This window comes from Egretta garzetta, unplaced genomic scaffold, assembly GCF_000687185.1.
Source record: "Egretta garzetta isolate BGI_Z169 unplaced genomic scaffold, ASM68718v1 scaffold101, whole genome shotgun sequence".
In the NCBI taxonomy this organism is placed as follows: domain Eukaryota; kingdom Metazoa; phylum Chordata; class Aves; order Pelecaniformes; family Ardeidae; genus Egretta; species Egretta garzetta.
In genome coordinates, this window is record NW_009258666.1 from 715,073 (window position 1) to 728,281 (window position 13,209).

A 13,209-nucleotide genomic window follows, 5' to 3' on the forward strand; every position below is an offset into this window, starting at 1 on the left:
AAGATACACCTTTTAAGAAAATCACAGCAATTCCAAGAAAAATAGCTTCCCGCGAGGAGCTTTAATGACAAGAGAGAAAATGAGAGCCTGGCACCTACAGGGAACATCTCTGTGGCAGGCTGCAGCTGCCTCCCTACTTTGGTCCTAATCTATTTCTCACCAGCAGTACTGGGGATGCAGAAGAGGCTGATCAGCCTTTTCCCTCCCTGGAATACGGATTCAGACCACAAGGTCATGTTATGAGCAACTGCTGCAAACAGCCTGTGCCACGAGTTGCCCTCATGACGTGCAAGTCTAGGAGAGAGGTTATCTCTAGTCCTTTTGCATAAATCAGCCTATCCCAGAACAAGTAATCAGAGGCTACTTTTAATAAGCTCCAAGGACCAGCAACAGGCCCCTCTGTATGTCAGCAAGGGGCGGGGAGCAGATCAGTACAATGAAGTAAAATTTGCAGACATAAATAGAATTAAATTGGTGGCAGAAGAGTGAATACCGAGCATCAAGCTGAGTTTTATAACCATCTGAATTAAGAGCACAGTTCTTCAGTTTCCCAAAGATTTTGTAACAATAAGTTATGGCAACAGACAGGCACTTCTCCTCTCAGCACCAATGAATAGGCAGAATTAATGCTTGTGTCTGGGAAAATGTGCAGTGTGGCTGCCAGTTGGGAATAACCTAAAGAAAATGGCATCTCAGGGGTGCGGTAGGGGATGGGAGATGAGCTTTTCAAGTGGAACATATTGCAACAACTCTGCAGAGACAAATGTGGAGGGGAAGCCAAACTGCTTACAAAGGGATCGGATAACTTTGAAGACCAATTAATGGGACAAACACAGAAGCCTATCTTCTTTCCTCATGGCACCAAAGGACAGCTCTGGTTTAATGGGACAACTGCAACCATCCAAGATGCTTTGTTGGGGCACCTCTCAAGCCAAGCCCAGCCAATTACCATTAGAGGTGCTGATAGGGCAGTTAAAGGTCAGGGATTGCTTGCAGCTAGTGCTCTCTCACTGTCTCAGAGGATGGCAGCCATGCAACTGCCCGTCAGTTACAATCAGAGCTGTGAATACAGTAGTTAAGAGAGGCCTGGAGCAATCTAGAAGAGCAAACAGTGCAATGAGACATGGGGACACCATGTAATGCAATGACTCAAAGAAAACTGCTTAAACAATATAAATGTAATCCACTGACAGGTTAAAAACAGCTTCTCCAGAAAGAGACTTTTCTTTCCTTTGACAGAGAAACACGAAATCCAGCAACTCTCCCTTGTCAAAACAAGGAAATCCTTAACAGAGTGGAAAGTTGAGGTGAGAGATCTGGGGCACAGCAGCAGAAGTAGCCTCTCGTGCTTGGGTGGCACAAAAAGAGGGGTACGGTCTCTTCTGTGGGTAAGGAAGAGGCTGTGTGCATAAAGCAGGAAAGTCAATAATCTTTCCCTGGGTACAATGCTTCTCATATTTCCTTGCTCTTTTCAAGCCCTTTCCTGGTTATTGCTCCTCTTCCATATCAGAGCAGTATCTATTTACTGCCCATGTTGCCAGTGCTGGGTCCCCAACAAGAGAAAAGAACACATACTCATCTCACCCTTCTTGCACAAAATCTCACTACGCAGAGGCACTGCGGTGACAGGCACACGAATGCGCACAACAGAACACATCCCTAGATCTTAGGGGGATCCGCAACTCTGTAAGCCCTCTGCCTCTCCAGGTGGTTCCTTACTTGCTGCAGCACAGTCAGGAAGTAAATCTCAGCGCTTCTGCTCACAGCCTTCACGTGCAACTCCCAAGGAGTTCTGTGGGCTATGTGATGACTGCAGGATGAGGTCTTAAAGAGATGTGCCAATTTTAATATCTGTGTGATGAACCATGTAACATTATCCTTCCCTGTGCAAGAGAGGCCCTAATTCTTTCTGGAGGTGAGATACTCAGCTGGAAACGAGGCTGATGGAATAAGTGTACAATTACTATATTGCATCTTACAAATCGGGTTGCATTATCTAATCACATGTATAACAGGCAATGACAAGACATTTCCTTGGCTTGCTGCTCTGACAGTTGCTATTGCTTCCTAAAGAATAATGGAACGACTGAAATGCTCCGGGCAGGACTCTGAACACAGAGTGATACCTACGCTGCACCCAGTTTCCCGTCACTGGGCTGAGAAAGTTGGGATAAAGGCCCTGTGGCTTCTCAACTCTGTTCAGGACTTTGCGGATGTTCATCACCTAGGAGAGATGAGAGACAAGAACTATGTTACTTCCCTGCTGACAAAGCTGGCGGTTTTGCACTGTCGCTGAGGACTCTGCAGTTCATCAGTGCTGATCCCTGGCTGAACAAGCACAGCAGCCTGTAACGCTGTGAATCATCATGCAAGCAGAACCCAATGGCATGGCTCTCCGGTGAGAGGGCTGTTATGGAGAAACTTTTCTGCTGGATTCCTCAGCACAATCTTTATCCAGCTCTGCAGGATTTTAGAAGTGATTTTCTAAAAACTCTGCAAGGCCCCAGTTCAGCAAGCAGTGGAAGCAGTTTGCCAACAGTGGTCCAGAAGCAATCCTGAGGATTTGGGATCTGGGTGGAAACGGATGAGATGCGGAGGGTGATTTTTTCCATGATCCAAAGGGAAAGGAGTGTGGCAGGGATGAGTGACTCACACAGTACTTAAATTCACCATGCGGTCACTTAACATGATGAATTGGGGCCTTTAATTTCAACAACAGACAGCTCCTTTAATATGCTAGAACAGCTGTACTTACGCTCTAAAACCTCCCTTGGTTTCACCCCCATTAAATCCAATAGGCCTCTCCCATAAGGGACAAAGTTAAATGGTATGCAGCATAAATATTCTATTACAACCTACAGAGCAGCTAATACACTCTAAACCTTTTATAAAATTAGACAATTTGTACGCCAAAAGCTGGCTACAGACTTAAGTCGGTGCTTCCAAGTAAGTCGTCAGGCTGCATAATATTTACTGAAGTTTAGTAGCATGGCATATTAATGACATGTTTGAATAAAAGACACAGATGGACTTTATTCTTGCTAAAATCACACAAGTCCCAAGCTGCAAGTTAATGAGTTGATCTGTTCCTCTGAAGTAATTTCCCACAGGATGGGCTGTTGGAGCCCACATCAGCCTACATTTTTTCCCTCAGAGGGTGTTAGGATGAATGCAATACATCTTCTGTGGCACACACCAGGCACGCTCCACTCAGGGGAGTCCATTATAAAGGTTCTGCCCTTAATCTCTCTACAGGCTTAGGGGGCGAAGAGCAAAACATGTTAGGGTGGGGAGAGAGGCTTGACCCTGGCTCGAAATGCCACAGTTTGAACCTGGAATATGGACGCAGCTCTAGTTTTTAACGGTGCATCTTCCTGCCTGGTATTTTCAGTGCTCATCTCTCTTCCTCCGCCCCCTTCATTTCCTTCCCATGCATTTTCTTTCCATATCTCTGTTCCCTTTACTGGCTTTTCTCAGCTCCCTGCTTTCCTCTGAGCAATTTGTCATTATCACTGTCGTCAGGAATCTTTAGCTTGTCTCTTATTTCAAACCACCAGCCTGTCTTTATCTTCCCTACAGAATTTCCTGGGTCTGTAGTTTCCCTTCACCCTCCTCAGTTCTCTCCTGCTCACCCCTCTGTGACATTCCTCTTGCTCACACCACCCTTACTGCTTCCCATACACTCCATCCTATTCTCCATTTTGCTCTCCTAGCTGCTTCTTTCTCTTTCTTCCTGTCTCTTCTGCAAATTCTCTTCTTGTTCCACAGCTGTCAGACCTGCACTGGCAATACCCTGAAATGTACCATTTTGAGCTTTTTATTGGCAATCCCAGAACCGCTGTCTGTTTTCACCCCACTGTGGGACTCTGGACAGGCCCCATTTCCTTTGGACTCACGGGGACACTTTGGATTCTAACTGGAACAATTTGTCTCCCTCAAATCTGGTTCCTCAGGGATGTGCAGCAAAAGCTAATGACTTGCTGGTATTCAACAGCATATTTATTAAGTTGCTCTCACATGCACTACAAGATCACTTGTGGAAAAAAAGAAAGCTCAAGTATAATATTAATAGATTTTCAGCTACAAGTTACACAGAAGGAATCCAGTATGTCAATTGTCAGGCCTTTCCCACACAAGAAACCTCAGCAGAAATCTTGCTGGCTGGAGCATAACATTTAATACCTGTTCAGAGTAAAAAGGTCTACAAGTACAAGGCACTACTATCAGGATATCAGAATTAACAACTATCTTTGCAGTCTGCATCCAACAGATGGTTTAATTTTGGCTGTGCCCTTGTCTGAGGTAAGTTTTTGCTACAACTTCACATGACTGAGACATTGGGGAAAAACATCCCCATCTCCCCAGTGGCTGCAAGTGATAGAGAAGCCGGTGAAGGGGCTACAGCAAATGAAAATGGCCAAAGAAAACACTTTGGCAGCTGCCTTCCAAGGCCTGTTGGTGTGACAGGATCTCCAGCTCCTGCCCCCTGTGACCTTTTCAGTGAGCTGGTGCATAGGATGCTCTGAGGCCTGGTGACCTCTGCGTACTGGGGAGAAGGAACGCTTTGCTGCCATGGTGCCTGCTGCTGGCAGACCAAAGTGCTGCTCTGCTCCAGCACTGACCCCAGGAATACGATGACACCAATTCACTAAAGCCCAGGTTGGGAATTACTTGCCTTTTCTGCAAACACCGGGTTGCCAGAGAGCTCCGAGAGGTGCAGGAATTCTAAGTGCAAGGTACCAAATTCTGCTAAGATGCTGCTTCCGGCAGATGCCCAACCCCAACTCCAACTCATGCCACTGCAAAGAGAGAAAAAGGAGCCTTCATATCCAGGAAAACACAGCCAAAGCCTGAGGTCCCCCCCACTGCCCCCGTGCAGATCCTGCCTTTGCTATGTGCATGCAGTGCACACCAGGTCTCAGCAGGGGCCATATAAAGGACATAAACAGATTTTCAGGACTCTCACAGGACCAGTTCTACTGGGATGGAACAACAGTTTTACAAAGGATTGTTTAGGATAGGGCAAACACACAGACTGCATATGCTGAGAAACTGCAGTTTTTGTGAGAGAGGAATCCCTCCCAAATGGATCAGCTTAAAGCAAACTTTGGAAGAACACTGACAACCTGTCCTACACAAGATGCTTTGAGATAAAATGTGTCTGTAAGTAGCGTGAGCTGCACTCTCGCATTTCGAATGCCCCACAAGCCCAACAAGTCTTCTAGTTTATGGAGAATCCAGACTGTTCCTAAGCACCTTGTTTCAACAAGATCTCACACTCTTTATATATACTTGACACTGCTTCTGACATACTGGGAGCCCTTCTCAGTTTCTGTTTGTCTCCCCTCACGCTGCCAAATCCATGCAAAGAGAGAAATCAGCACTGAAGCAAAGCAAGGAATTGATTCTAGGGATGAGAAGGGCACCACTTCTCCCTTAAATCTCAAAGAAAACTAACCAAAGGACATGGAGAGGCAAAGGCTCTTCTGAGCACTAACAGCCTCACCCTGGGATTTACTTTTACATTCAACCACTTCCTTCTTGTACCCCACACTTCAGATTACAGCTCTGCACCTCTCTGAAATCCACACAGACGTGAAAATGCCTGATGTTCTTAAGCCTTGGTCCCAAAACAGCCTCTGCAGGTGCTGGCCCAGGGAAACTTGGCTGAGCCATCTCAGAAGTGGGCTTTGATTTTCACATCTTTTTGCAAGCGCTGTTTGCAGATGATACTGATGAAGTAACAGGTTTCCAGTGATGGGGGGGGGCGGGAGTAACACTAGATGGCGCCTGCAAGCTTGACTATTAGAAGTAAAGGGTTTGTGTTGTTTACAGGAGGCTAAAACTAATGATCTTTCAGAGGGGGGGAGGGAAGTTTCCCCTCCATGTGATATACAGAAAACCATTTCAGGTCCAGAGCTGTTTGTTTCGCCTCCAGACAAAAAGAGCCATTAGATAAGCAATATGTTCACGCTGTTTCAAATTGCTCAGTCACTGCCAAACGTCAGCCTTCCCTGCAAACTGTCAGGAGGCTGTATCACCAGCTTTTCATTTGAAAACACTGTGTGCAGCTAAAACGGGTACCCTAATAACATCGCGTGTTTATGGCAGAAATCTCCCCATGCAGGCAGAAAGGTCCTCCAGTCTGACCAGGTTAATGCTGGCATTAATACCGCATTGGACATATCTGCTGAAGCTGGCAGCAGCTGGCCCTGGGATGGGCGTGCTGAACAATCCCATGGTGTTCTCATATCTATAAAGAGTCAATTACTTTTTCTTTATTTACTGCACTGAAGGGACATTGTAACAAATACGATCTCACAAACAGAAACTGCCTTCTGAGCTAGTTCAAATGAGAAGTGCTTGGAAGCAGCCAAATGGGGCCGTGTTTGTTGTGACAGCAGCTATGTGGGGTCACAGTGGCCGACACAACACTCCTCTGGGAACTTCCATCCCAAAAATGCAAGCCAGGCACTGCCTGCAAGGACCATGCTGCCGGGAACTCAAGCCCTGAGGTTACAAAACACAGTAAAGCTCAAGGAGAGGTTGGTCTGGAGGAAACAGAGTACAGCTGCAATGTGTCCCTGGGTTAAAGAGCAGCCTGAAATGACCTCCTGCAGGAAAACATTTGTTCAGTATTACAGACTGGACAAACTGGGTCTTCACAGCTGCCCTGTTTTATAACATCTCAGAGGAGACTACTGTTTAAAGGTCCTTGGTCTTCAAGACAAAAGAAAATGCCCAGAGCTCTCTTTATCCCCCAGTGGGTCTTCCTTAAACACTGTCCAGTGCAAGCATGGACTGAAAATGGTTGTATCATCTCCTTCCCTCACAGAGAACCAAAGCAGCAAACCAGTGCCAAGTCATGAGAGAGACCAGGAGAGGATAATGAGGAAAAATCAGGAGGTGCAGAGGGTTTAGGGGAGATGTGAAGAAAAGCAGGGGCCAGGAACCCGGAACAGGAGGCACAGTGAGAGAAATCACAGTGTAACATGCAGGCAGAGAGCAGAGAGCTGCAGCTTGGGAAGACAATGTACTCTAGGACCTGGCAGACAACGTGGCAGCTGGACCAGCAGGATGGAAAACAAGCCTGTGCGAGATATGATACAGTGCCTGCATGAAAACAGAAGGCCACAGGGAAGCACATCAGCGGAGAGGGGACACAAGAGGAAAAGGTGGCATGAGGTGATAGGAAGAGACAGAGCCAGCTGGCTATGGGAAGAACTGGGAGGGTGGGTGTCTTTGTCCCTGGGTCCTCAAAAATGTATATGCAGAATTGACTTAATGCCAGCTTGTTGTTTGTTTCAAATTTCTGAATGTCATTCTTAACCCACTCCCCCAAGCTACCACCACCAAAAGCCTACACATGCTGCAAGACTCCCCTCCCTTTGAGATGATGAGGTCTCTCTGGAATTAGCACATCCTCATAAAAGTAGAACTGGAGAGAGAACTCCTTCTTGCAAAACTCTTCTGGGGGCTTTGGTTTGGCCCTGAAATTTGGGTCAGTGTGCTCTCACAGCATCACCTCACTCTCCTCTGCTTCCACTTCCACGCGCTTTCTCACACTGAGTAACTCCCTTCCCCTTTGGGTTTGCAGACTTTGGCTGTTCATCATGTTCCTGTAGTAGTCAGGCTACAGATTCAGCTCACTTCATCCTTGCTCCTAAATCAACTGATACTCAGGGCCCTCGCAACAGTTCCATGGCCCTGAAGCCAGAGCTCAGGCCAGTAATATGGGTTCTGGATTGTGGGCTCAGTGTTATTTTGATTTTCTTTGCTCTTAGTCAAGGTCATCAGCAAAACATTTTGGGAATGTCTAAGCAGACACAGTCTGTTTCAATTGTCTTCACAAAGGGCAGGGGAGGGTTTGGCATTTCTGTGAAAGGTTAGTCTATGCCGAGTCTTTATCAGCCATAGAGGAAGCAGAATGTCTCTTCTGTAAAAAGAGACAATTAAAGTCGTGGTACTGGCTCAAATTTTCACTGGGATCATGTGCAGAAAGACAACTGAAGGGTGACAGTGATATTTGAGCAATGGATCAGCGTGAGCCAAACATTCAAAAGTCTTGCACTTCACAGAGACGCGAGCCAAAACAGATTTGGGCTAGGAGACGAATAATGATTTTCATGGCTGCCGCTCTGAGTTTTGCAAGAGGTGAGGATGAAAGGCTTTTGTTAATCCACATTTCTTGCTGTCTCTGTTTCAGCCGGCATGCAGCTCTTACCCTGGGGGATTTGTTTGTAGGCATCAAAATGAGCCAATGAGCCCTTATTGGCAGAGAACACTGTCTACCAACAAGAATCAGAAACTGGGAGTCCAGCCTCCAGGTTTGCCGCTGTTTGCTGAGAGACCTTCAGCAAGCTATTTAACCCAGCTGCCTCAAAGCTCCCCTCCAGCATGAGACCACCACCTACCTGACATGAAACGTTGAGGCTGTAAGTGAAGGATAGACACCTGGGTGAGTGCTGCCAGCAGGGAGAAAACTAGAGGATCTGTATACTCCCCCCCCATTTCTAGCAGCAAAACTGTCAGCCAGTCCCATCCAGTTCCTTTCCCAATTTTTCCAAATACGGAGCCTGGATAAATTCACATGCATCTAGTTGGGCACACTGCAAAGATACAGAGTGCACTGCATGCTATGTGCAGACTACAAATAACCTTTCAAAGAAAATGAGAGTGAGGAAAATGCTATTGCAGCAGGGAGCCCTGCCAAGGGGTAGAGCAAGAAACTGCGGATAGCCCAAAATTAATAAAACACAGCTGGGTTTAACTTGAGTCACCTGCGATCTCTGCCAAGGCACCTCTTGGTTTTGAGTTGGCAAAACAAATGACCTCGAAGAATCTGCACTAGAGGGGGGCACCTCTGAGGAACTGCTGCTGTTCCTGCTTGAGTCCTGGTCTTTTACAAACATTCAGTAATAAAATGACATGCTTGTAAGGACGTGTGTCTTGCCTGCCCAGATTTATGACGCCACGTGGGATACCAGTGGGGGTGTTAAAAGCTGGCAAAAGTTTCTCTCCAAGTTCCAGAGCTTTACTCTTGAACACCTGTTAAAAAGAAGAGAGGATAAATATTTGATGGACTGCTTGTGAATACTACTCACACTGGATTCTTTCAAACGCCCCTTTTCAAATACAATATTATAAAAAACTGAAAGTGTCCTCTAAAAATCTATGCTAAACCAGTTGCAAGTCCCCTGCCAAACACACAGCCTGGATGAGAGCAGCCAGAGCTGCAGAGCTCAGAACGCCCCAAATACCTCAGCAGCAAATTTCAGTGAACTGATCCAAAGACCACTCTTTGGGGACAAATTCTTCCCTTTTCCCAGGGTGGCAGAGGACATAAGGAAGTGAAATGACTGAATTAAAATTGAAAGAAATCTCTCTAGGGTGAAACATTGTTAGATTTACAACTTGGGTTTGTCTAGCCTGAGTCATCTGCTGTTGCAAAAAACATGATTTCCAACAAACAGTCTTTTACTTGCAACTCTTTTCCAGGAAGGATTCATGGTTTCACGGCTAAGCTGCTCCTTTTCCATTTTTAATGCCTGAGTTTTGGGCTTTCAAATCAAATTATAGCTTATAGTGGCTTGCAGCACAAAGCCACCATACACAATTATTTTGGGACAAAATGATACAAGCACTAATCTTTGCTCCAGAGATTAGTCCTGATCAAGGGAAGCCTGTTAAGTGACTTAGGAGATAAACCACAAGCCTTTTACCTCTAGCCCCGCTATACCAGCCCAAGCTGTCACAGTAGTTCTCAGAAAGCAGGAATTTATTGCTCAAAAAATACAGCACCGAGGAAACCTGAGCTCTCCTGTGGGCTTGCAGACCTTTGATACACTCACAAGGAGGTGGTGGTTTGGTTCAGAAGGGAAAGCAAGAGACAGGGACTTGATTTTTGCCTTTCAGCCTGGTGACACTGACTGGGTATATGACAGGCACTGCCCTGGCTGCTGAGCATCGCTGCTGACTGCACTTCAAGAGGTCACTGCTGGAGTTTTATGGTTTAACGTGGTTTCTTTTTACTCTGTTGATCTGAAGCCTGTTGAAGTTGTGACTGAGACAGGCCCTGAGTCTTTGAGAGTTTTCCCTGGAGGGAAATCACAGAGAGAAGTCTTTCCTGGAACTCATTTAAAATGAAACGAAAGTAGCAGAGCTGCTCCTGTGACTCCACAAATCAACGGTGCCACTATGCAGTGATGAGCCATCCCATCCTATTATGGTGGACAGCACCCAGCCACGGTCAGTGTGTGGCATGACAGCTAAGCTCTCATTTAAGAGTCAGTCTTCCAGTTCCTTCACTCACAAACCTCATCCTTGAATTAGAGTTTCTGCTCACCTAAGACTTCCAGGGCAAAGGAATAATCTCTTCATCTCTCTACAGCCAGCTGTAAAATTCCAGTCCAGTCACATTACAAAACAGATTATGGCATTAAGCCCTGGCCTCTGCCAGGCTGCAGAAAAGAAGGAAAGTGGAAGCGAGAGCCTCCAGCTTTAGCCAGGACTCCTGGGGGATGGGAGCATGCACTGAACGGCTGCTCCACCACGCTGCAGGAGGGGCTGTGACACCTAGCCCACACCTACTGGGCAAGCGGACATTTTGTGGAGCTGTATTCACTTCCTCACAGGAGTTGGCAGGATACAGGTACCCTGCCCTGGCAGTTTGTTACCATCCTTCCCTGTACCCCAGGGCACATTATCTTAGAAACTATTGCTACACAAAGATTGTCCAGGCAGAGTGTGAGACCCTCGCCACTAATCAGGTGCCCTCCTTAGTCCAAGGCAGAATCTGGAATGACGGTTGATGAAATATTGCCTATGTTTAGAATACAAAGGAACAAGTACAAAGACAAAGATCACTGCAAATGGCATTTCACTGGGGAGCAATGTGTCCAACCGAAAACATGTCTTGCTAGAATTGTCCACAGGAGAAAAGATCTTTGCAAATGAGCCATGCACGGTGTGTGCAAGGTAATTAGGCGAGACTTAATTAAAAGAACATTAGTGGCATTTCGATATTCATAAAAACGATAGGTTTAGCGTGTTGTTATGGAGGGATTATCTGATGCTCAGAGAAAAGCTGCTGCAGAGCCCTTTCAGTTCATTATTGGTGACTGTGTGAGACATGCAGAGCTGCTGAAACAAACCTCTTCTCCAGTTAAGTAGTATGCGGCCAACAGTCCTCCAATATAGCGGATGTTCACCTCAAACAAGGATGCTTCTCCATTCTGAAAATACATAATGATATACTTGACTGCAAAGTCTGCACGCACAAATGGCAGCTAAAGGGAACAGATTGTAAGCAGATACTTAAGTCTCCCAGTCCTCACTCACAGTGTAACACAGCTTTTCGTCTAAGATCTCACAGCACTTTATTTGCTCCACAGTGACAGGTGGAGCCTGAAGGGAAGAGAAGCACCCAAACCGCCCGTTTATCACCCGCTGACAATACGTAAATCGGGGCAGATGTATTGTCCATCCATCCAACCCTGTCTTGGGTGATGCCTTGCAAAAAGCTGTTAGTTTAGGGCAAAAGTTTGCCCCTTGAAATGTTTTATTTAAAGAGAAAATTGTACAGCCACATGGAAAAATTACTTTCTCCATTTTCTTGTGATGAAAGTGTAACACGCTTCCTACATTAGGTAGATATTTTCTGTCATTGAAAGACTCACCCCAGTCTGCAGGCTCAGAGAGGACCACAGCCTGTAGGGTGCCTGTCATGGGCATGCTTACGGAGAGGCAAACTGCATGATGGCCACATGCCCTGCCACCACAGACAGCAGACGCAGGCGGATATGGTTCACTGAATCACTCAAGAACCCACTCACCTGGAATGAGTTTTGCTCTACCTACTCAGCTGATGATCAGCAAATGTCAAAATGATTGCATTCAAAATGTGCCTTTCAAAACTACAAGCTCCTGGCCGTTGAATCTGCATGATAAATGATTCCTACCCTCATGCAAATGCATAAAGCCAAAAACCAGGAAGATCTTCCATCAACCCAGCACTTGCAGTGAGCAAAGGGGTACTTGAACCTCTGTGCTAGTCTGCCCATTCCAAATACCTGCAGGTTACAAATCCAAGCAAGCGCTTTCCTGAGATGATGACTGAAATTGCATGACACACATCATGGCACCCGGTTTCAAACAGAGCTTGTGGGCCTCGGAGTCCTTGCCTCACTTTTCCGGACTATTACAGTTCCTTGTACAGAGCCAATTTTTAATTAATTTCCCTCCTTCTCTCCCTCTGCTGTGCTTTCTGACTCCACCAATCAATCCATAGCATTCATTCTTGTCTTTGCAGATCAATCTATTCCGCAGGCCAAGATTAAAAGCTTTTATGAAATCCAGATAAATTATCTCCCAGTTGATTTTGTCCCTTGTTTATCGATTCAGTAACGTACTGAGAGCATTCACCAAATTTATCAGATGTGGTCTTCCTTTTATGAATATATGAATGCCAGTCGTGCCCTCCCAAATGATGCTTTTCTATAAAGGCAGCTGCATGCATTGTTCCCATGGGGAGAACCATTTTTCACAACAGACAACTAGGCTGGCATTAAAAAAAGAGAAGTTTGAACTGCACTCTGATTTTAACATCCTTCGTACGCCACTTATGAGATCCCATCAGCTCTCCCATGAGAAATACAAGAGCTGGCTTGGAAACCAACAGTCAGAGCTGTAGCAAGGGGCCCTGGCCACAAAGTGAGATAAAGGACAGCATCCTTCGTTTGATAGCACTGCAAAGTACGTGTTGTGCCCAGAGTCCCAGCGAGTCTAACACTAGCTCTAAGAAGAAGGGGCTAGGAAAGTTTCAGGGGCCACAGAGAGCGAGCGTCCCTGGCCATTTTTAGAGATGATGCCCTTCCTTCCGAATCCAGGTTCACTATGTGCTCCCACTTTGCTGCCAAGGTGCCAGGCTCCCACAGCGCAAGTCCTGGCAATGACATGCCAACAAAGGGCCCAGTCAAGGAGATTAGCACTTTCAATCTTAATCTATAGCAGGTAGAAAGAAAAAACGTCTTATCACAGGCAGACATCTAACTGAGATGAAACAGAACTTGTTCTCTGATGAATAAAACTTCCTTGGAGTATCTAATAATTACAGCTGTTTTTATAACCCAGACCAAAACACAAAAAACATTAAACACTGAATCTCATTTTCAGCCAGACATGGCGAGTCTGATCTGGTGGCCCCTGGCT

General features: G+C 46.1%; 1 protein-coding gene across 2 annotated transcripts in view; it reads right to left on the reverse strand.

Moving 5' to 3' along the window:
* The window catches only part of MAN1C1 (mannosidase alpha class 1C member 1), a 44,795-nt gene that overhangs the window by 8,210 nt on the left and 23,376 nt on the right, over nucleotides 1-13,209 (reverse strand). The window contains exons 3-6 of one of the 2 annotated variants that reach the window (XM_009648489.2): nucleotides 11,154-11,234; nucleotides 8,954-9,048; nucleotides 4,676-4,799; nucleotides 2,131-2,224 (exon numbers count right to left, since the gene is read on the reverse strand). In XM_009648489.2, coding sequence (XP_009646784.1) covers nucleotides 2,131-2,224; nucleotides 4,676-4,799; nucleotides 8,954-9,048; nucleotides 11,154-11,234 — 394 coding nt within the window. Of the gene's footprint in view, nucleotides 1-2,130; nucleotides 2,225-4,675; nucleotides 4,800-8,414; nucleotides 8,620-8,953; nucleotides 9,049-11,153; nucleotides 11,235-13,209 lie in introns of those variants that run through there. The other variant, XM_035903980.1, reaches the window with a different exon arrangement.